The sequence below is a fragment of the Bactrocera dorsalis genome, chromosome 5 (genome assembly GCF_023373825.1).
Source record: "Bactrocera dorsalis isolate Fly_Bdor chromosome 5, ASM2337382v1, whole genome shotgun sequence".
Lineage (NCBI taxonomy): Eukaryota > Metazoa > Arthropoda > Insecta > Diptera > Tephritidae > Bactrocera > Bactrocera dorsalis.
In genome coordinates, this window is record NC_064307.1 from 37,537,901 (window position 1) to 37,561,886 (window position 23,986).

Below are 23,986 nucleotides of genomic sequence, written 5' to 3' on the forward strand. Positions count from 1 at the left end.
TTGTTAAACTGATTTAAAAACAGAAATATAAAACAATTCTCTTACGTTCTCTTGATCTGCACCTATTATAGGTTAGGAATAATTCATAAAAATACAATTGTGTTTGAGGACATATATAGTAATACTTACTATTTAATTTGATAAGAATCCTAATCACTTTCGCACTCTAAATAAAGATGCTCACACTTTTTAAATGTACAATGATTTTTAATTTATTGATTATTTAAAACGAATAAAAATATAAAGTTATGTGGGTATCACCGGACCGCTGAGCGATTATATAAGATATTGATTTGGCGCGTAGAATCGAATATCTTGTCGACGAATGTTGAGCGCAGTGTCCATGTGTGCCTTGTGTAGATCGAATCTCTTGTTGAATGTAGGTGCTGGCGAAAGGTGTCGACGCGGCGCAGTGCATAAACGAATGTGTATGGCGAAAGTTGACGTGTTGACGGGCGACCTGCAGGTGATGAATGTGTTGTACCTGCCCAGCGGATCATCCTTTATGTTTAGTGGGTTGATGTAGAAGTGTGGTGAGTTGTGTTGTACTAGGATGGGTCAGTTTTTCCTGGGTAGAGTGGGTGGAAGCTTACCTCATTTAAACACTTACTCCTAAATGTTTAAATGCAAAGATACAACAAATAAAAACCCAATTCGATTTTATGATTTCCAAAGTTTTTAGTTTAATTTTCTGGCGTTATTTTTATCAAACACACATATGAAAATATACCTTAGTGAAATTTATATTTTTGCTAAGCTACTTTTTATTGTGAGCAAAAAATAGGATTTACCAAAGATGTTACTAGGTCAGACGCACTTTATAGCAATAAATTATATTTTGGTATTGATACTTATTTTGCTAAAGCTGCCAAATGTTACAATTGGGAGTAAGTGAACATGAAAAGTCAGAGATATTAAATTTTTGTACAGCAAGTATACTATTTTTAATAGCATATCCAAGCAAATTAGTTACTTTACTGCCAAATTTGCCAATAAAAGCACTAACCACTTTCACTATGATTAAATAAAAATGCTCACGTATTTAAGGTGTACAATAATTCAACGTTTATTTAGAGCTTATGAAAAATATAATGTTCTATTTGAAATCCGAATACACGTATACGGAGCGGGGAGGATGTCAACCGGACCGCTGAGTGATCGGAGTAGCTAGTATGTTGACGCGGCGCAGTATCTAAGCGAAAGTTGATCTGCGATGATTGTCTGGCGAAAGTGTCGTACGAATGTTGCTATGCGCATAGTGTGTAAACGAATTGTGATGTGCGGCTTATGTCGATCGAATCGTGCGCTTTCCCTTCTGCCCATCCTTTTTGTTGAGTGGTGTTGTATTATAATGTCGTCAGCTGTGGTGAACTAAGCTTTCTTATTAGTGTGCGTCCGTTTTTCCGAGTAGAGTGGGTGGATGCTTAACTCATTTAAACACAAATACATAAAATTTATTCAGAAATAACTGAGGGCGTTCACCTATAAACTACTTATTCCGTTTAAAATCATGTTAATTCAGTAAGGGGATTTCTGACACATCGTGACATGCAGGCCATAAAAGCCTGTCAGTCACGCATATTAAGCGCAATTGCTGTGTCAGCTTGTTCCGTGTCTGAAGTTGAAATTTTCCAAATCGCATCTCAAGCCGCCAATAAAATTTGTGCAGTTTATGGATCCGATACAGTTTCCATTTCCACCGCACAACGATGGTTTCAACGTTTTCATTCTGGTGTAGAGATGGTCGAAGATGCGCCACGCTCCGGAAGGCCTGCCGTCGAAAATTGCAATAAAATCGCTGATTTGGTCGAAAGAGACCGGCATAGTAGTCATCAAACCGTTATAAACAATTTGAAGAAACTTGGAGTCACTAAGAAACTCGATGTATGGGTGCCACACGAATTGATTCATTAAAAATACTGACTTTTTTGACAACCCAATATCACTCTAAGTAGTATGTTTTCTTTATTTTAGGGAGGTTATGTCGAAAATTCTTCAGTACTTTTGGAGCTGTAACTAAATTTCCCGAAATAGTTACGCTTCTCAATCTAGATCCATAAAATGTGTTTTTTCTCACTTACTTACAATCGCAATTTTTGCTTCAATTCACAAAACACAATAATATCATAAGTGACTGCTTTATCCATTTGCACGTTTCTATACATTTTTTGGTCAATTTTCGGTAGCTTCACATTCATCCGTCAATTTGTTTTGTAACGGTGATTTCGTACGTGCGAGCATTTCATAATAGAAATGTTTAAGTGAGTGACCAATTATTAAAATGGTGAATCTTTTCTACTTGGCTGCCGAGAAGTTATACACTGGCGAGAAAGATTCTAGCATTTTGATGGTATTAACTTCCTTATAAAAAGCCTCTTTTCGTAGTCGTAAGGGTATTTATTTTTTTATATCCTGAACAAGAAATATTCAATTTAGTATGATGAATTGTATACACATACATATTTATGTAAGAATGTATGGATATTGTACGAGTAGTATATAAGTAACTTATACCATGTTCAGACCGACACTTAATCACACGATAAGCAACCTTCCCTGCATACCGCTGCACACAAACTTGTATATGTAAAAATACACATACATATGTATGTCATGACTTGAAAATAAGTTAAGCTATCAATTTCAACTCGAAAGCATCACACATCATCACCATTGAGCATACAAATGGGTGTAGTAAATTGGATTCTACTTGATACTGGAATGTATTGAACGGATACGAAATCCGTGGAAGAAATTATCATTTAGCAAATAAATATGTAAAAACGAAAATATAAAAAAAAATCATTGATAGGTTTACTGTCGCAATTTGGAAAGAACAAGGATCTTAGGCATTCGCAAAGATTTATATTATAGTGTCTTTTTTAAGTAGTTTTCAAAATGTGCTCTAATAAATTCCAGTCGAGAAGCTCAATTTTCTTGATTTTGCAATTTTGCCATAATTGGGACAGTACGTCAACAATAATGCTTCGCATATTCTCTTCCAAAGAGTCTCTCATCCTGGGCTTATCTGCGTAGATAAACGACTTATTATAACCCCATAAAAGCAGGCCACGCCATAGTATTACGAGGTAAGATAATGCGCTCATTAAAAGCTTACTCCAATAAATTGATTCTTCCGTTCACTGTATGACATGTTGCGCAGTCGTGCTTGAACCAAAGATCGTCCACATCAACTTCCTCCAACATAAGTACGAACAAGTAAGGAAGAACTAAGGGCAGGGAAATACTTTAAGGTGTAAAACCAATCATAAAGAGTAAAGTCAGCCGAATGTTCGAAAATCCTGGTATTAGTTATATAGGAGCTAGGTCAAGTTTTCGGCCAAATTTATCGATTTCAGGCTCTACGGTACATTGTTCTGAATAAAACACGCTCTCTTATTTTCAATGGGATCACATATTGGCCGATATATGCGGTACAAAGTCACCCCAAGGTTCGAAAATACTCGCAATAACTATATGAGGGCTAAGAGGAGTATTGCCTGATTCAATCCATTTTTGACATACAAACGTACTATTATATGAGAAAGATTATCCCTTAATTTCAGTAATATATATTACAAATTGAGCGACATTTTCGATCAAAATTCAACTACAACTAGAGGCTTGAATAGTTCTTTAATGGATTTAAATAAGTTTTAGTCATAAAGTGATACACACTAAAGCCACTAGTAGTGCAAAGCTCAGTCCCGTTATACTAATTTCTTTTTGATTAGTTTACTGGAAACTGAATGAATTAAGTGGAATTTATATTTGTGCGATATGGGAAGTAGGCCTGGTTGTACTCCGATTTATTGTACTCAATAATTTTCACACTGTCGGCAGAAATTCTCATAAGAGTTGTAGTCTGCAAATTTGGTTGTAGTAACTTAAGTGGTCTAGGAGAAGCTCCTTTCTACTGCGATCCTCTGTACAAATTACAGCTTTATACATTAATTTAGTGCTTAGTTACGGAACTTTATATGTTTTCGGTTAATGGCGATTTGTGGGCGTGGCAGTGATCCGTTTATACCCATCTACGAAATCGAATTTTGTTGTACTAAGGAACCCACATACCAAGTTTCATCGATCTATCTCAATTTTTACTCAAGTCACAGCTTGGTCGGAGGGACAGACATCATCCTCACCTTTTATATACTATATAACTGTTTTTCTATCTCGCTTAGTTTTAAGTGATACGCATAACCGATAGGTGATCAAAACTATAATACTATGTTCTTGTGAATCTTCAGTGTTCCGTTAAGCTCTGAGCTTTATTTTATTTTTTTGTGCTGTTCTAAGTAACTGCGTCCACATCCACATAAAATTATTTCGATTACTTTTATTTTTATTTAATGTTATTTTTCACCTTTCTTTTATTATGGCAACTGTGATTGTTGTAAGAGCACTCTTAATTTTTGAGTCCACCACCACGCTCTTAAGAGAGGGTTTTCCCTCTTGCTCCCTTACATATTTTTCGTTAAATTAAAAAGCATGTTACATATCTATGCAAATACATATTTATTACACCAGTGGTCGTCAAACTGGTGGATTCAACTGGTTTTAGAATGTGTCTCATATTACGGATTCCTAACTTTCAGTTCAAGCGCGCTTAGCACCATCCCCTGCTTCCAAATTAATTATTTTTGTATGACATTAGTGAAGTTTTATATTATTTTTATAAGTAAATTTATTATAAAATAATTTGTTAAAACGGAACAATAATTACATTATTTATTCACATCGACGACAGCAAGCATTCTTGCACAACAAAGCAGTTATACACATCACTTCTGGGTAATGAGCACTTTTGTATCCAACACGAATTTTCTTCATCAAAGACTGATACACATGACTTCTTAGTAGAATTAGTCTCGCCACCAATAGCCCTTAATTTATTGTCTAGTGATACGCAAGCTATATAATCATCGCAAACTTCCAAAGAGCAAATCTGCGAAATGTTTTCAAGAATAATCAGTTTGACCTAAAGCGATTGGCGAAAATCAACTCAATATATGCACCTGTGACCATGTGTCTTGCCGAGGATCGTATCGTTCAACAGGTCTGCACTTATCCCCATTGCCCAAAACATAGATGTGACCTTTATGTACAGTTACCTGTAAAATAAATAGTAGCAATAAACGTTTTGTTTAATTTTAATAGAGTTAAGAGGGCGACTAAATAAATCAGTGACTATTTTCTATTAGACAAATTCGGTCATTTTTATTGAAGCGGAGTTACTTTTGCTGGTTTTGAAAACTTTAGGGAAGGCTTGCAGCGCTGAGTTCAAATGGAATCTCTTATTATAGCGGCAGTACGTATTTCAGTAATAAATTTTAATTCTCTAGACAGAATCCGATTTCCGGTTATGTACATCCGTCCTTAGTAAAATAAATCCAAGGAGTCGAATGTTAATATTTAAACACTTAAGTGACCTTGTGATATACCGTTCTTCGACTCTTCCTCATTCTACCAAATCATCACTTGATGAACGTTCTGCTAATATTAATAATTATGTTTTAATCTAACTTACACCAGGTGAACGGTGACATTTTGTCATATCCGCGCAAGAAGTCCAAGTATTCGAATCCGGATTGTAGCATTCGACGGATTTTAATTCATTTAATGGCCCAGGGCTCTTACAACCGCCCATTATATAAATTTTACCATTTAATGTCACGGCACCTGCGTCATATCGTCCAACAATCAATCTATTCACGAAATTCCAACCATCGGAAGTCGTATATCTGGAAACAAACAAAAGCAATGAAAAAATATTATATATCTATAAACTGAAGCGTCAAAGTGATATTTCGTCACGTTGCATTGTCTATTAAAAAAAACTTAGAATTATTCTAAAGAAGTCGTTGACAATGTCAAAGTGTTAGAGTTTTCTAAAGTCAGATTCATTCAGGTTGAACCTTTGACTGAATTCCCGCCTTCTTTCATGGCGAAGAACTCTATTTTGTTTATTATCCATACTACCCTAACACATCTAGTCTAAAGTTCTTTCACAATTAAGCTTAAAGTTAACCTGAAATTGGTAAAGCTCACAATCGCCATCGGTAGGTAATTCGTTACAGATTTAGATATATTCACCTTTCCACCGACGACAAGTTTCTAATACCACCAATAGCGTAGATTTTCTCATCTAATTCGACAACGCAGTGTGCCATTCTTGCTTGGTTCATGGCGGGTAAATTTTGCCATGTCTTATTTCGCATATTCCAGCTTCGGACGATGTTAAATGTGACACCATTTTTATCACCGCCAATAAATAACAAATTATCATTCTTTAAAATAGTTCTATACTCTTCGTAATCGATTTTTATATTCGCATATTCCTCCCACTTATCCTCAGTTTTGTAATATCGCAGCAGCTTGGGATTCCACTATTTCAAAAATATTGTAAGTACATTAATGTATGATTATCAGATTTGAATATAAGCCACAGTGTGTGTTTACCTCTGAGGGATCTGAGCAAAGCGCTAGGATTGTTTTCTCACCACAATTTGTAGCACTGACCCCACGTGGTTCTGTAAATCGCATATTTATCATTGGCCGTGTTGTAGGTTCTCTGATCCACGATAACGCCTTGAAGGCCAGTAGCTCACATCCAGGTAACGGCTGTATATATGTCATCAGAAAATTCACATTGAATTGGTTAAGCCGGAGACAAGCTATTAAAAGTGGCAGTTGCTCTTGACGCGCAGGAACATCGTAATTGTACCAGCGTTGTATGGCATCGAAGGCATCTTCCTCACGGGTTATATTCAAATTGTCAGATACCAGGATACGTTGCAGTTTTTCTACATCAAAATTCAAAAACTCATCGCTTCGGCTGACCTAGTATTATTAGAAACAATATTTAAATTACACAAGTACCGTTATTGTGAGACATTACGTGTATATTTAGACTCACCACCATGAAATGCTGTGTCTCGTATTCGATTATTTTCTGCGTAAGAAGTTCACATTTCATTTCACGCTCCAGCGTATAAGCGCCCTGCAAAGTGTATTCATCGATATGTGCCATGAGATAGTCCACAATATGGTTTTTGGCATCGTTCAATTGTAAAACGATAGCCGCATTTAGCATGGCAGCGAGATTGTTAACGGTAATGAGGGCCTGTCCGGTGTAACAAAAGATTATTAGATGCTCAAAAATATCGCTATCGATATCATTTATCTCGATGACTGGATTAGTGCCTTGATTACCATTGAAAAGGTTCGCGAAGTAAGGACTCGCTGCTGCGAGTATCAAACGATGCGCGGGTACACTGAAAAAAAATATAATTATTAATCTACATAATTTTATGTAAGCTGAGGACAAAGTAATACTTACAGAGCCGTTGGGTTTGAAACTTTAAATGTCACATCGATCAGAGACTGCTCGTCGTAGAAGTTAAATATTTTCGTCATTAATTTCTCTATGAAATGGTTCTGCTCACTGGAGTTTCTCTGAAGAGCAAGTGCTTGGGAAGAACTCGTGGCCATTACTAGTTATTTAACTTTCCTTCTGTAATACAAAAATTACAATATTGATTAAAATATTTCAAATAAGTAAATGCACCTGGAAGTTTTCTTCCAAGTTGTTTGGTGTACACTAAATCTACACCCGATCAACGACTGTCATCTTACCTTGGCAACTTTGGTGGCGCGTTGACGTCCGTGTCTGGTAATATGCTAACTGCAGTTTTCTATTTGTAGTTATCATAATTAAAAAAAAAAACGCAAAAATTATTTATTTTTTACAATTAATAAGTAAAAACATGTTCGTATACATACAACGTATACATAATAGAAACGTGGTCATTTTCTGTACGCGAGAATTTGGAATTTATCGATAGTTTTATGAACAAGAGTGTGTTTCTGGACATTTTGAAACGTAATTTGCTACAAAGGGGCGCGAAATTAAATATTTCCGACAACTTTCGGTACTATGAAGATCATGATCCGAAACACAAATCCCGAGCAAAGTTGGCTTATTTGGAACTGTGCGCACATAGTACAAACACCAGCACTGTCTCCAGGTTGAAATGCAATTGAGAATGAATCTGTGGTCAGTTTTGGATTGAGAGATTCGAAATAAAGCCGCTTTAAAATGGAATGAAACAAAATTGCCCCTAGCAACACAAAGAAATTGGTGGAATCCATGCTGAAACGTATGAAAGCAGTTATAGATAGTAGTTGGTATCTCACAAGGTATTAATCAAACTAAAATTTTGATTATGTTCTTCAAAAGTTTATTTTTGGGTTTGTTATTGCATCATTTTCGCTGTGTGGTGCAATTGAATTGAACTGCTATTACCTTTGTTGTTGATTTAATAAAATAACTACAAAATCTGAATTTTTTAAAGCATAAATTAAATGTGTATATCAGCCGCTGTTAAGTGGTTTTTCTGAGTTTTGGAAAAAGAAATTGCCACAATTCCGATTTCTTTGGCGCCGCGATTTGAAGGTAGCGTTGGAAAGAGGAAGTCCTCCCGATTAAAAAATATATGGGGTTATAGGTACCGCAAACGCTTAGTTTAGGAGATATTCGACTTTCAAAAATCCCAAAATTCGAACATTTCAACAAGCTATTTTACCACATTAAACACACTTTGCTCACATTTTTCACTTCAAACTAATTAAATTGCACTATAATTTTTAAATAAATCTACATTTTTCACTTTTAGCAGTTTTTTTTTACCTAAAAAATCTTTATTTTAAAAATTACATTTTACACTCGTTTGAACCTCATTTGTTTACCAAAAATTACAACGAAATGGAGCGCTGCCATGTGATAATAAGGTAATTCGCTGAAATACCTCTTTTTCGTAAAAATTTCTCTATCCTCTGGAAAAGCTCCCCTATCCGCACATACCCCATTTATACGGAAATTCAGTTTTTTACCCTTCCGCCAAAGTAGTCGGAATCGTGCCATGAAATTAGATATGAAGTAGCATTACTTCATTTAATACTTTTTATGTGATGTCATCACTTTGGCGGTGAGCCACTGCACATAAACTATTGAAAATTTCACTTTCCGCTCACGGATTTGTAATATTCACGTCAAAACAAAGCAATTTAAAAATAATTATATTTTTTGCGGACTCCGTCTTTGAGGGACCTAAACTATAAATTTTCCTTATTTTTAATATACACAGGAAAATGCATACATACATATGCATATGTCAAAACCTACCCAATCCATATGCATATGTATGCATACTATTTTATTTTTTCCTTTTAAAACTCGGATCACACACTATGCCACCTACACAGAGAAAAATATGGCTAATAAAAATAAAAAGATTGTCTCTATGATCAGTTGCAGGGAAAGGACAGAAGTCAAAGACGAAGATATTTTCATAGAGATTTCTTCTTATTTTTATGTGGGAAATCTTCTTATTTTTATTTAAAAGTTTATCTGCTTAAAATAATGAGAAAACTTCTTGTTCGATAAATTCTGTCTAAATGTAGGAGAAGGCGGTGAAAAGAGAAGGGAAGCGTACCGTTGCAAGTTCCATTGATTTCTTTTGACATCTTTTTTTCCATACTCTTGAATTCAAAAAGTAACTGAAGTGTATGAAAGAAAATTGAAAACAAAAACGAAATGTAAATTACTATAAGCAACAATAACATAATGATATGTGTTGAGCACGCAACCATAACATACATTATACGCGTCGAAGTGCACGGGATGTAGCCTTGCGTACATTAGTTAAAAAAAAGAGCAAATGCACAAACAAAAACAAACTATTCACAAGCATAAGCATTTCGATGTCGCCAATCATAACTGTATTTCTATCGGCTCGTGGTTTTGCATGCTTAAATGATGCAATAATTATTGGGCATCAGTCAGTATTAACGTGAGCGTGGCCCGACGCGTGTGTTATAAAAATTGTGACAAGTTTGTAAAATGGATATATTCAGTTCGGATGAAAATAGTTACGCTCCTTGCACATTAGATGCAATTGAAACGCTGTCCATTTTTAAATCATGGGAGTTAAATGATGATATTTGCTCCATTCTTGTGGACTACGGAGTGACATCAACGATAATTTTAACAAAAATGGATTGGGAAGATATCGACTGTTTATTTGAAAAGCTTCCAACAAAATTACGAAATTATTACGAAAAGAAGTGCTGGCTGCAGAATAATTGCACACCATGGGAACAGGTTATTGATTACTGGAAGGAGACATCTGGTCAAAGAATTATGGATATCCATAACGCCAGTTCTTTAAGCTGCATTTTTAGTGAATGGCCGCGCTATAAGGACTTTCGTGGATATGAACTTGTGAGTTCTTATATTCAATGCTTTTTTCAAATAATTCAATAACTTATTTTCCATAGGTAGAAATAGACTTTGCGACTCTTTACTCCGGGAAAGGAAATATGTTATTTTTGAAATTGGAGAAGTTTTATAAAGAAATCCTCAAAATTTTTGATAGAGATATAAAAGACCGTGTTTCAAGGGAACTATTCTTAAAGTATTTGCACATTGACAACGTCTCAAATGGTAAAGTGGTTTATCAAATGAAATTACGGTATTCAGGATTTCGTGCTATATAATATGCAAACGACCATATTACCATGGCAGTGCAATCACAAATTACATATAGATATGTATGTATATGTACAACAATAAATTTTATATTGCGCTGTCGTGGTAATTTGGAAATGCAATGATGCCGGATCGTATGCACGAAATCCTGAATATCACTTTTAAAATAATAAAATTTTTATTTACACAATTTTTTTAAAGAATGTAAATATTGTATAAGTACAATTCTTCTACATGCTTTGCCTTTGAGGCTTAATAAGGACAAAAAACCAACAATAGCTGATGCCCAAACAGATTTCGTAACACTCGGTGCAACACGTAATGATATTCAACCCACAATAATTGAATTGAAGAACCAGTTTGCGGTAAGAAAGGAGAAACTACAGCCGAGAATTATCGTCGTTGGATCAGATTGGTCATCCATTTCAGAGTTTTATGTTTTTTGCGATGGTCTGCAATGGAAATGTACTACGTATATGAAGTGCGTTGACTGCATTATTAAACTATCGTACGTTTATAAGATAGAGTATTCACAAAGAAGCAAGCAAGTATGGGCATTTTTAGAACAATATTTTTTTGAGTTGAAATCCGAAGAATTTTCTTCAGTGGCAAATCTTTTGAGTAAATTAAACTAATTTCGTCTAATTTTGCTATAATGCCCAATTTTGCTTGTTTCATTTGTCAAAAAGCTCACTTAAATCCTATAGAGCTGATTAAACATCTAAAGTCAGCACATGGTACTCCACCAGTTTGTAAATTTCAATGTAACGAATATAATTGCAAACAAATTTTTTATAACATTCACAGATTTCAAATTCACCTCAAAAAACATTTGAAAATAGAAATTCGCAATAGCCAATCTTGTAAAGAAAATTCTCTTGCTCTTAATATTCCAATTCAAACAACTAATTCATCAAATCAACTAGTACCAATTCAAAATATTACTTCTTTAAAAGATTCAATGATCGCGTTTCTACTTCAACTGCATTCCAATACGAATTTTTCTCGGAAAGACGTATTCGAAATTCAAAATTCCGTAACAGAGTTAATTTCAACCCCAATATGTGAAATATTAAGAACCATTAGTAATTTTCTTGAAAATAATTCTATACTTGAGGAAGTAATTAAAATTATATCTCAGCCATTTTATGATTTAACCACCGAATACAAATTTTTCAAAGAAATAGAAAAACTAGACCTGTATAAACATCCGCAAAAATATAGTGTTAGCGACGAACTCTCAGAAGTCATACTTAATAACAACCCAACTTTAACCTCAGCTAGAACCGAAATAACCCTATCAGACATTCCTTTTCAAATTAAAAAATTTTTTGAGAGTAAAGGGATCTTAGAGGCAACGCTTTTAAATATGAAAAACTTTTCAAAAAACCTTCCTTATACTCATTTCATCAATAGCAGCTTTTGGCAAAATTCAAAGAAAAATAATGTAACGATTCCATTTTTTTTGTATATGGATGACTTCGAAATTAATGATCCTTTGGGCAGTAAATCTGGACAACAAAAAATTTGCGGTATATATTATAACTTTCCAAGCGTACCGTGCGTTTGTAGCAGGGTTTGTTAAAGTTCGAGATCTACAAGATTGTGGATTTACTGTTTGCCTTATACCACTTCTGAATATTTTAAAAACATTGAAAATTAATGGCCTTCAAATAAATGTAGATGGCAAAAGCTGTATAATACATTTTAAACTAGTACAAATTTTAGGCGATAATCTTGGTCTCAACACTGCATTAGGCTATGTCAGTTCTTTTTCTGCGAATTCTTGGTGCAGAATATGCAAAAGGCAAAAACTTCAAACTCGTACAGATTGTCTTGAAGTCCCGAACTCATTACGAACTAGAAGTAGTTATAATAGCGATATTTTACTGAACAATCCTGTTGTTAGTGGCATTAAAAATGTTTCGATATTTAATTCCTTGTCAAACTTTCATGTAACCGATAACATTGCTTGTGACATAATGCACGATTTATTTTTGGGTGTTTGCAAATATAATTTTTCCAAAATTTTACATTATTTTGTGTATGAAAAAAATTTTTTTGTTTAGAAACTTTGAATTACAGGAAACAGATGTTTCAGTATGGGGATACAGAAATTGGCAATATAAGTCCACCCATTCAAAAGCACCATATACAAAACGTTTCATTCAAAATGAACGCGAGACAGATGAAAACATTTTCTCACTTGATACTGCTCATGGTAGGTGATCTAATTGATCGAGATGATTTAGTAAATAAATTCCTTATTCTGTTCGTAAGACTAATTGATCTGCTTTTGTTATCTAATTACAACGATACAATTTTAAATGATCTCCAATTATTAATTGAAGAGCATAATTTTACGTACCAAAAATTATTTAAGGAACATCTGAAACCAAAGTTTCATAACCTAGTGCATTATCCTACAATAATTAAAAAATTGGGGCCAATAAAACTTTTATGGACATTTCGGTTCGAAGCTGAACACCAGTTGCACAAGCAATACGCGCAAAGCATTACCTCCAGAACAAATGTTCCATTAACATTAGCAATTAAATCCTCCTTACGATTCGCTCACTGTGTTTTAAAAAACAATTTTTTTCAGCCAGAATATAGTTTAACAAATATTGAAGAAATTAAAATTGGATGCAATGAACATTTGTCATCTATAAATTTGATTTTCAGCTTGTACAAGAGAACAAATGAAATTATGTTCCGAGGTGTTAAATTTAAAATTGGCCACATAGTTACTGTAACTATAAATGAAAATATAAATATATATGAAGTATTGGATTATATATTTTATTTGCTATTTATATTATATACATTATATTACAAAACCCATACTTATAAACCTAAGTTTCAGAATTTTAAGAAAAAGTTTTTATCAGTTTGTAGTTTGATAATTCATTAAATTTTTGTATGTATGGTTTATGGTATGTGGTTATTAAACTATAATAAAAAAAAAAAATAATGTGAATTATTTGTGAAAAGATCTCAAAACCTTTCCCATATTTTATTACTTACGAAAAGAATCATGATAAGTTATTTAAGTTATTTTTTTACCCAACTTATGTAATAAATAAAATGTTTAGAATTGAATGAAAACCTTAATATGTAATATATGTAATTTGTATTATCAACTTATGCTTTTTAAATAAATGCAAAGCTCTAAACTTATTAGAATACTAAAACATGCTTTTTAATAAATTCAAGAAGATAGCTCTATAAAATTAAAATGTAAACTTTTTAATAAATTCAAGGAGATAAACTTATAAAAATAATAAGGCAAACTTTTTAATAAATTCAAGGAGATAAACTTATAAAAATAATAAGGCAAACTTTTTAATAAATTCAAGGAGATAAACTTATAAAAACAATAAGACAAACTTTTTAATTAATTCAAGAAGGTATTCTTTTAAAAATAAAAAGATTGACTTTTTAATGAATTTAAGAAGATATTCACATAAAATATCGAAGATTTCTTCTTGATTTTATTGAAAAGATTTTCCTAATTGGAATAAGAAGGCGTTCTTCTTGAGGAAAAACCATAGAGATATCTTTTTACTTTTGTTCTATTTTATTAGGTACTTTTCGCTCTGTGTACGTGGCTTGAAAGTTTTATTCGCTCAATTGCCCTATCAGCAGACCTAACAAACAATGCGTCACCGGCTAAAGTTCTGCAAACAATAATACAAACATTGAAAATTTGTTGTTGTTATGTGATCTGAAATGCTGACTATACATGCACATACATATGTATGTAATGTAATTTAATCGCATAAAGAAGTCTGCTTTTCCGTTGTACTTTAATAAAAATGCGTAAATTAATATGGTGCTTACCTCGTTATTGTAATAGTGATCAGAAGCAAAAGCAATAGAAATTCAGCTTTCCGATATTTCAACACTTATACCAGGAATAATAATCTGTTATGTTCACTTGTCACTACACAACTCGTTAAATAAAGTAAAACTGAGATAAAGAGATCCCCAACTTATTCCAGTGTGAGAGCGCCTCAAAATAAGCGTTTGACAGTTGACTGGACAGAGAAACTAAAAACATATGCTTTATGTTCTCTGGCCCAACGTGCTAGCTTGATTGTTCGGTGTACAGTATCTTTTAAAAGTATTTAAAATTTTTAAGAGCAAGGAGCTACAGTAGTTGACTTATATGAATGTGACTCATACGCGCAAATGGCGGTAGAAGGCAATAGAAATCGTTTATCAGTTATGTCATTTTTTTATTAATATTCACTGAACTTATTAAACATAAAAATTGATTTCCCACCCATTGCTCAACATGTTGCAGGGTACTGTAGGCATACGGAATTATCTCTGGGTGAACTGTCGCGCTCGCATGAAGTGAACGATCTCTCGGGTGTGTCATTCCTATGTGAAAGCAGCGAAGTTCGCTTCATTGGAAAGCTCAAGGCGTGGCTAAAAATGCTTCAGTAAAAATTTAAATGTATGCCGAAGCATTTTGTGCCGTTTCGAGAACTACATAGATATGTTGTTGTTAGTTTTTTATTGATGTTGTTGTCACATGGCTTCCTAGCGAAATTAATTTTGCGATTATAACGCAACATTATCTACGACTATCATTTTGACAAAAGAGCAATTATGTATATGTGAGTTATCTTAATGAAAATAAGAGAGCTTGTTTTACTCATAACAGTATGTGCCCAAAATAGATAAATTTGAGCGAAAACTTGGGTTAGCAACTAAGTACGAGTATATAACTAATAGCAGGATTTTCGAACATCCAGCCGGTTTTACTCTATATGATTGCTTTTAATCTTAAAAATCGTTTGTGCCTGTCACTATAACTCGGAGGACCATATACATACATACTACATACTCATTTATATTCCACAATTAAATTTTCACTCTTTATTTTTATCTTTTAAAAATTCGATTTTCAGATTCAAATTATAATTTCACTTTTTCCAAAATCTTTACTTTTCTTTCAAGTTTTCCGCAATTCTTTTCACTTGTTTCATTTGACGTGAATCGAAAAAATGTCGGTTTTCGATCGAGTTGATCCTTTTAAGGTTTGCTGGGTGGTGATGGTATGGTGTATTAGATAATGGGTTGTGGATGCAGTTTTATGTGTATTGGTGTCTGGTGTTCTCGTGAGCGGCGTCGTCATGTATGGATCGCGTTAATGTGGTGTATTGTAGTTCAGTGACGTGTATGGAGGAGGTTGCATTAACTCTTCTAACCAATACAAGTACACATGTATGTATGTAAATATGAAGAAATCTTTTTTCGTCTATTGACATTTAAACACAACTTATCAAAGAAAGTCTCGCTTATCTTGGATATTGCTCCTAGTCACACGGCTGAGAACCATTTGATTAAAGCTACAGATGACGAATGGATATGGTCAATATTTATGCCACCTATTGTAATTGTACAGTTGGATCAAAATACTATTTCACATTCCTTCCAAAAATAGCCTTTTCAGTAAAACCAGAGAACGTAAATTATAGAGAAGGTCTAACTACGGCCAGGCGAACTGTCAAAAGCTAACAAAATGCGAAGAGCGTGTTTCACCACAGCTAAGTAGCTCAGCAGGAGAATTTTTAACAGTGGCGCGTGAACAGAGCTGCTTCAATGAAAATTATACTCAGAACTACATATCACACAGAATGTTAAATTTAGAGAATGTTATTTAACATTTAGCTAAACTGCAACGCGCTGATAAGGGCAGCAAAATTCTCTGAATTTTCGAAAAAAATATACAATACCAAGTGAAACATGTTTCTTTTTGTTTACATTTTTTGAACAAAAGTTAGATTAGATCCAATCAATTTTACAAACAAAAGTTAACATTGTTCATTTATTTTCAATATTAAATTAAATACATGAATTATAATATAAGACGCCAACGAAGCAAAGAATTTAACGGAAATTGTCGTGTCAATGATTGCATATTTAGTAAATTTATCAATTTTTATGCTTGATTGGATTTTTGTTTATTTAAATTAACATTATTATTGTTTTATGTGGATTTTAAGTTGTTATTTGCAGATTTTGAATTGTCATTTTGAATAATGCCACCAAAACGTGATAATATTGGGAGACGTTCGTGTACAGCTTCACAGGTAGCAGTTAGGAGAGCACAGGAAAATGATGTGCAACATTTGCAAAGAGATTTAGTACGTAAACGTACAAGGTTTTTTGCAAAATAGGACGCGTGTTTTAGAAAATTTGAATCGAGGAGCGTTCAGTTGAGTATTGCAAAGCATTCAAATTCAAAAAGTAAACGCCGGTATTATGTTGTGCTGGTGGAAAAGTGAAACTGTCGGTATTGAACCCACCTCCAGAGACTTTGAGCTCTTTGTTGTTGGGAGTTACACCACAGTCGAAGCATTTTTTGGCGAATAAACAAACATTTCAATCAGAAACATGAATTATACATTTCATAATGACTTCGTTTGGGTTGACCCATGTCATTCGTGATAACTTCATGCCAACTTTTTAGGTAATTTCGACATTTTAGTGTAACTGACATCCGTTATGATGAAAACGAAACGACTACGTACTTTGCAAAAACTATGTTCTCCTGTTTGAAAATTCTACACTACAGATACAAGGCCAGATTTACAATAGAGTAGGCTCATTATTGCCATTCGCTGATGCAAAATATCAATTTTTGCAAATTTATTTCGTTGGGAATTCCAATATTGAAGTTGAACGTCGTTGCTCTATCACTTCAAGTGTGAGAAGAGAAATTGTTGAACGCCTACAAAATTTTTCCACAATGTCAATGAATTGGTTCGATTGTTTCAAACAGCCCATGAGCGTATGCCGTCGGATGATTACAAAATTGTCATTCGAACTGATACAACTCACAAGAAATGGACACCGGGGTAGCGAACCTGCTCACCGCAATCGACCAAACGATAAGAGACCAAATGAAGTATTCTTTAATGAAATTAATTCAAAAATGTATATGTCCTTAGCCTTGTAAATAATTTTATTTTTATAGTCGACTCAAATACAAAAATTTTGTTCATATAAATACATTTTTTTTTAATTTTTAATGAGATATTCCATTCATTGGTTTCTTGTTTATTTTCTTTATTACTAAAAATTATAAAAAACATAAAATTTAATAAAATTTGCTCATATTTCAATAAATCCGTCTATTACAATTGGTAGTTTGCGTTCGAATGGTGATTCGAATGAACGGATACGTTTATATAATCGTTTCCGTATGTCATCATGCCAGATTACGATAGAAGCGTTACGATCACGTATGCCATAATACGAAATATAGACGTCGAATCAATATATCATGATCAGACTGAAAATTTAAAGGGATTAGACACATTTAATTACATTCACTCATCAGCCCGTTCTCACTGCCGTTAGAAAGATAAAAAAAAAACAGCTGTTATTGTCATTCAAGAATTCACATCACTTAATATTTATCAAAAGAAAAGATTGTCATATAGAATTTTGAAATAAAAGCCGTATTTTTTTTTAATATTTTCCATATAATAGAAATCATGGATGCATTTTTTCATTTTTCAGTTAAAATTAGAATCATTGCTTTCAAAAAATTAGTTTGTTTACATTTTTTCTCTTTGTAGTGTCAAAATCAGCTGTGATAATGTAACAGATTTCCAATGCTGACAAGTAGATGGCGCAAAATCAGACTCGCACAGAGAGATTTAGCGTGGATCAGTTTCAAATCATTTCAATGAAGAGATCACTTAATAGATTATAGATAATTCTATTTGGACTTTTAATATATGGCAAAACTACTTAAATTTTTATGATTTTATGGTATATTAAAACAACTAACTTTTGATCTTTCCATACTAAATAAGATGAATTAAGCCTGTTAGTTCTCAATTAATAAATGCTTTTAATCATTTGTAATTGAAAATTAATTCGTTTATGCATAAATTACAAAACGTTTCATGAAATATATTTAAATTTCACATTTTCTTGGATTTTCATTGTTTTAAATTTTTATTAGCGATCTTGAACGACGGCAACAAATTCCTTCGTTCACATATATTTTTGGTATAATTTCAATTTGGCCGTTCCAGTCATTCCAATTGCAAAACGTCAAAACCTACCCAATCCAGTCAACTGTCAAACGCTTATTTTGAGGCGCTCTCACACTGGAATAAGTTGGGCATCCCATTATCTCAGTTTAACTTTATTTAACGAGTTGTGTAGTGACAAGTGTACTTAGCAGAGATTATTATTCCTGGTATAAGTGTTGAAATATCGGAAAGCTGAATTTCTATTGCTCTTGCTTCTGAACACTATTACAATAACGAGGTAAGCACCATATTAATTTACGCATTTTTATTAAAGTACAACGGAAAAGCAGACTTCTTTAGGCGATTAAATTATATTACATACATATGTGCATGTATAGTCAGCATTTCAGATCACATAACAACAACAAATTTTCAATGTTTGTATTATTGTTTGCAGAACTTTAGCCGGTGACGCATTGTTTGTTAGGTCTGCTGGTAGGGCAATTGAGCGAATAAAACTTTCAAGCCACCTACGTGGTGCTGTCATAGTGTGTGATCCGAGTTTTAATAGGAATAAATAAAATATTATACATACACATATGCATTTGGATTGGGTAGGTTTTGACATATGCATATGTATGAATGCATTTTCTTGTGTATATTAAAAATAAGGAAAATTTATAGTTTAGGTCCCTCAAAGACGGAGTCCGCAAAAAATATAATTATTTTTAAATTGCTTTGTTTTGGCGTGAATATTACAAATCCGTGAGCGGAAAGTGAATTTTTCAATAGTTTATGTGCAGTGGCTCACCGCCAAAGTGATGAAATCATATAAAAAGTATTAAATGAAGTAATGCTACTTCAATCTAATTTCATGGCACGATTCCGACTACTTTGGCGGAGGGGTAAAAAACTGAATTTCCGTATAAATGGGGTATGTGCGGATAGGGGAACTTCTCCAGAGGATAGAGGAATTTTTACGAAAAAGAGGTATTTCAGCGAATTACCTTATTATCACATGGCAGCGCTCCATTTCGTTGTAATTTTTGGTAAACAAATGAGGTACAAACGAGTGTAAAATGTAATTTTTAAAATAAAGATTTTTTAGGTAAAAAAAAAAACTGCTAAAAGTGAAAAATGTAGATTTATTTAAAAATTATAGTGCAATTTAATTAATTTGAAGTGAAAAATGTGAGTAAAGTATGCTTAATGTGGTGAAAAAGCTTGTTGAAATGTTCGAATTTTGGGATTTTTGAAAGTCGAATATCTCGTAAACTAAGCGTTTGCGGTACCTATAGCACCATATAATTGTTAATCAGAGGACTTCCTCTTTTCAACGGTACCTTCAGATCGCGGCGCCAGAAATCGGTATTGTCAATTTCTTTTTCCAAAACTCAGAAAAACCACTTAACAGCGGCTGATATACACATTTAGTTTATGCTTTAAAAAAATGAGATTTTGTAGTTATTTTATTTAATCAATAACAAAGGTAATAGCAGTTCAATTCAATTGCACCAGCGAAAATGACGCAGTAACAAACCCAAAAATACACTTTTGAAGGACATAATCAAAATTTTAGTTTGAGTAACACCTTGTGAGATACCTCTTACTATCTATAATTGCGTTCATACGTTTCAGCATGGATTCCACCAATTTCTTTGTGTAGCTAGATGCAATTTTGTTTTTATCAATCCAGTCCGGGCAGTTTCAAATAAGCCATCTTTGCTCGGGATTTGTGTTTCGGATCATGATCTTCATAGTACCGAAAGTTGTCGGAAATATTTAAATTCGCTCCACTTTGTAGCAAATTTTGTTTCAAAATGTCCAGAAACACACTGTTGATCATAATACTATTAGAGTTAAAGTTGGAGTACGTAAAACCTTCGTTAAATATTTTTTAAAGAGCCGATTTCTTTTTATTCGTGAGCTTACATTTCGGTATATGAACATGTTTTTACTTAAAAATTGTTAGGAATAAATAATTTTTGCGTTTTTTTTTTTAATTATGATAACTACAAATAGAAAACTGCGGTTAGCATATTACCAGACATGGAGTTCAACGCGCCACCAAAGTTGCCAAGGTAAGATCACAATCACTGATCTGACGCAGATCTACTGTACACCAGACAACTTGGAAGAAAACTATCAGATGCATTTACTTATTTGAAATATTTTAATCAATATTGTAACTTTTTTATTACACAAGGAAAGTTAAGTTAAATAACTAGTAATGGCCACGAGTTCTTCCCAAACACTTGCTCTTCAGAGGAATTCCTCTGAGCAGAACCGTTTCATGGAGAAATTAATGACGAAAATATTTAACTTCTACGACGAGCAGACTCTAATCGATGTGACATTCAAAGTTTCAAACCCAACGGCCCTGTAAGTATTACTTTGTCGTCAGCTTTCATTAAATTATTACTTTGTCCTCAGCTTACATATAATTATAAAGATTAATATTAATTTCAGTGTGCCCGCGCATCGATTGATACTCGCAGCAGCGAGTCCTTACTTCGAGAAGGCACCAATCCAGTCATCGAGATAAACGATATCGATAGCGATATTTTTGAGCATCTAATAACATTTTGTTACACCGGACAGGCGCTCATTAACGTTAACAATGTCGCTGCCTTGCTAAATGCGGCAATCGTTTTGCAATTGGACGATGCCATAAGCAGTATTGTGAACTTGCTCATGACTCATATCGATGACTACACTTTACAGGGTGCTTATACGCTGGAGCGTGAAACGCATTGTGAATATCTTAAGCAGAAAATCATCGAATACGAAACACAGAACTTCATGGAGGTGAGTCTAAATATACACGTAATGCCTCACAATAACGGTACTTGTGTTATTTAAATTTTGTTTCTAATAACACTAGATCAGCCGAAGCGATGAGTTTTTGAACTTTGATGTAGAAAAATTGCAACGTATCTTGGTATCTGACAATTTGAATATAAGCCGGGAGGAAGATGCCTTCGATGCCATAAAACGCTGGTACAATTGCGATGTTCATGCGCGTCAAGAGCAACTGCCACTATTAATAGCTTGTCTCCGGCTTACCCAATTCAATATGGACTTTCTGATGACACACATACAGCCGTTACCTGGATGTGAGCTACTGGCCTTCAAGGCATTCTCGTGGATCAGAGAGCCTAAAGTACGGCCAATGATAAATATGCGATTTACAGAACCACGTGGGGTCAGTGCTACAATTTGTGGTGAGAAAACAATCCTAGCAGTTTGCTCGGAGGTAAACACACACTTGTGGCTTTTATTCCAAAATGAAAATATTAAATTAATGTACTTACAATATTTTTGGAATAGGTGAATCCCAAGCTGCAGCAATACAACAAAACTGAGGATAATTGGCAGGAATATGCGAGTATAAAAATCGATTACGAATGGTACAGAACTATTTTGAAGGACGATAATTTATTATTTATTGGCGGTTGGAAAAGGGGTGCCACATTTAACATCGTCCGCAGCTGGAATATACGAAATAAGACATGGCAAAATTTACCCGGTATGATCCAAGCAAGAAGCGAACACTGCGTTGTCGAATTAGATGAGAAAATCTACGCGATTGGTGGTTGTGAGGGTAGAGCTTTGTCGTCGGTGGAAAGGTGAATACATAAAAATCTGTAACGAATTACCTAACGATGGCGATTTTGAGCTTTAACAATTTCAAGTTAACCTTAAGCTTAACGGTGATAGAACTTTAGACTAGATGTGTTAAGGTAGTATGGGTGGTAAACAAAATAAGGTTCTTCGCCATAAAAAAGGAGTGAATTCAGTGAAATGTTATGATCTGATTGAATCTGACTTTAGAAAACTCTAACACTTTGACATTGTCAACGACTAATTTAGAATAAATCTAAGTTTTTTTAACAGACTATGCAACGTGGTGAAATGTCTCTTTTGACGCTTCAGGTTATTGATATAAATACATACATTCTTTTTCATTGCTTTTTGTTTGTTTCCAGATATACGACTTCCGGTGGTTGGAAGTTGGTGAACAGCTTAATTGTTGAACGATATAACGCCAGTGCAGTGACATTAAATGGTAAAATTTACGCAATGGGCGGTTATAAAGGTTATGAGCAACTAAAATCCGTCGAATGCTACAATCCGGATTCGAATACTTGGACTTTTTGCGCGGATATGAAAATATGTCACAGTTTACCTGGTGTAAGTTAGACTAAAATATAATTATTAATATTAGTAGAACGTTCATCAAGTCATGATTTGGTACAATGAGGAAGAGTCGAAGAACGGTATATGAAGGCTTTACCTAAGTGTTTAAATATTAACATTCGCTTCCTGGGTTTTCTTTTACTGTAGACCAATGAACGTAATCGGAATTTTATTCCGTCTAGATTTTCCAAGTTTATTTGTGAAATGCGTACTACAGCTGTAATAAGAGATTCCATTTGATTTTACCGATGCAAGCATTCCCCAATGTTTTCAAAACCAGCAAAAGTAACTCCGCTTCAATAAAAATGACCGAAATTGTCTAATAGAAAATAGTCACTGATTTAATTAGTCGCCCTCTTAATTCTTATAAAATTAAATAACTGTTAATTGCTACTTTTTATATTAAAGGTAGCAGCACAGGCAGCAGCACATAAAGGTCACATTTATGTTGTAAGCCGTTGCGGTGCTGAACGTTACGATCCTCAGCAAGACACGTGGTCACAGGTACATATATTGAGTTGATTTTCGCCAATCGCTTGATGTCAAACTGAATTTTCTTGAAAACTTTTCGCAGATTTGCTCTTTGGCAGTTGGTCCTGGTTGGATGACTTGCGTATCACTAGACAATAAACTTTGGGCTATTGGTGGCATGTCTAAATCTTTTGACAAGTCATGTGTATCAGTCTTTGATGAAGAAAATTCCTGTTGGATAGAAAGGTGCTCATTACCTAAAAGTGATGTGTATAACGGTTTTGTTGTGCCTGAATCCTTACTGTCGTCGATGTGAATAAGTAATGTACTTATTATTCCGATTTTGGATTTAACAAATTCTTTTTAAATAAATTATTTTATAAAAATAATATAAAACTTCACTATTGTCATACAAAAATAATTATTTTGGAAGCAAGGAATGGTGCTAAAGGCGCTTGTACTGAATGTTAAGAATTCGTAATATGAGACCAATTCTAAAATCGGTTGAATCCACCAGTTTGACGACCACTGGTGTAATAAATACATATGTGTTTGCATATTAACGAAAAATATGAAAGAGAGTAAGAGTGGAGCAGCTTAAGAGTGCTATTATAACAATCACAGTTGCGATAATAATAGAATGGTGAAAAAATAATATTAAATGAAAATAAAAGTGATCGAAATAACTTTAAATTTTTATGTAGAATTGAAGACAGTTACTTAGAACTGCACAAACAAAGATAAAATAAAGCTCAGA

The 23,986-nt window shown here is 33.7% G+C and overlaps 7 protein-coding genes across 7 annotated transcripts in view; 4 read left to right on the plus strand and 3 right to left on the minus strand.

Moving 5' to 3' along the window:
* LOC125779045 (kelch-like protein 5) overlaps window positions 1-14,535 on the minus strand; it is a 78,145-nt gene extending 63,610 nt beyond the window's left edge. Inside the window, exons 1-5 of the mRNA XM_049459452.1 lie at window positions 14,396-14,535; window positions 7,343-7,516; window positions 6,920-7,277; window positions 6,463-6,843; window positions 6,145-6,389 (exon numbers count right to left, since the gene is read on the minus strand). Coding sequence (XP_049315409.1) covers window positions 6,145-6,389; window positions 6,463-6,843; window positions 6,920-7,277; window positions 7,343-7,494 — 1,136 coding nt within the window. The 5' untranslated portion in view covers window positions 7,495-7,516; window positions 14,396-14,535. The remainder of the gene's footprint in view (window positions 1-6,144; window positions 6,390-6,462; window positions 6,844-6,919; window positions 7,278-7,342; window positions 7,517-14,395) is intronic.
* The window catches only part of LOC125779050 (kelch-like protein 17), a 398,740-nt gene extending 374,843 nt beyond the window's left edge, over window positions 1-23,897 (plus strand). Inside the window, exons 7-8 of the mRNA XM_049459466.1 lie at window positions 23,167-23,262; window positions 23,333-23,897. Coding sequence (XP_049315423.1) covers window positions 23,167-23,262; window positions 23,333-23,545 — 309 coding nt within the window. The 3' untranslated portion in view covers window positions 23,546-23,897. The remainder of the gene's footprint in view (window positions 1-23,166; window positions 23,263-23,332) is intronic.
* The window catches only part of LOC125779053 (kelch-like protein 5), a 293,968-nt gene that overhangs the window by 207,159 nt on the left and 62,823 nt on the right, over window positions 1-23,986 (minus strand). The window contains exon 2 of the mRNA XM_049459470.1: window positions 7,639-7,697. The gene's annotated coding sequence lies outside the window, so the exon portion shown is untranslated. The remainder of the gene's footprint in view (window positions 1-7,638; window positions 7,698-23,986) is intronic.
* LOC125779049 (kelch-like protein 17) overlaps window positions 1-23,986 on the plus strand; it is an 82,195-nt gene that overhangs the window by 5,534 nt on the left and 52,675 nt on the right. The gene's annotated exons all lie outside the window — the stretch shown is intronic.
* Window positions 4,500-23,986, minus strand: part of LOC105227330 (kelch-like protein 17) — an 81,967-nt gene continuing 62,480 nt past the window's right edge. Inside the window, exons 7-9 of the mRNA XM_049459451.1 lie at window positions 5,531-5,744; window positions 5,019-5,114; window positions 4,500-4,948 (exon numbers count right to left, since the gene is read on the minus strand). Coding sequence (XP_049315408.1) covers window positions 4,736-4,948; window positions 5,019-5,114; window positions 5,531-5,744 — 523 coding nt within the window. The 3' untranslated portion in view covers window positions 4,500-4,735. The remainder of the gene's footprint in view (window positions 4,949-5,018; window positions 5,115-5,530; window positions 5,745-23,986) is intronic.
* On the plus strand, window positions 9,805-11,270 carry LOC125779058 (uncharacterized). The gene is made up of 3 exons (XM_049459479.1): window positions 9,805-10,285; window positions 10,342-10,507; window positions 10,754-11,270. Exons 1-3 carry the CDS (start codon window positions 9,905-9,907, stop codon window positions 11,185-11,187), a joined length of 981 nt encoding a protein of 326 aa, XP_049315436.1. The 5' UTR covers window positions 9,805-9,904; the 3' UTR covers window positions 11,188-11,270.
* LOC125779048 (kelch-like protein 17) overlaps window positions 18,669-23,986 on the plus strand; it is an 81,703-nt gene continuing 76,385 nt past the window's right edge. The window contains exon 1 of the mRNA XM_049459463.1: window positions 18,669-18,856. The gene's annotated coding sequence lies outside the window, so the exon portion shown is untranslated. The remainder of the gene's footprint in view (window positions 18,857-23,986) is intronic.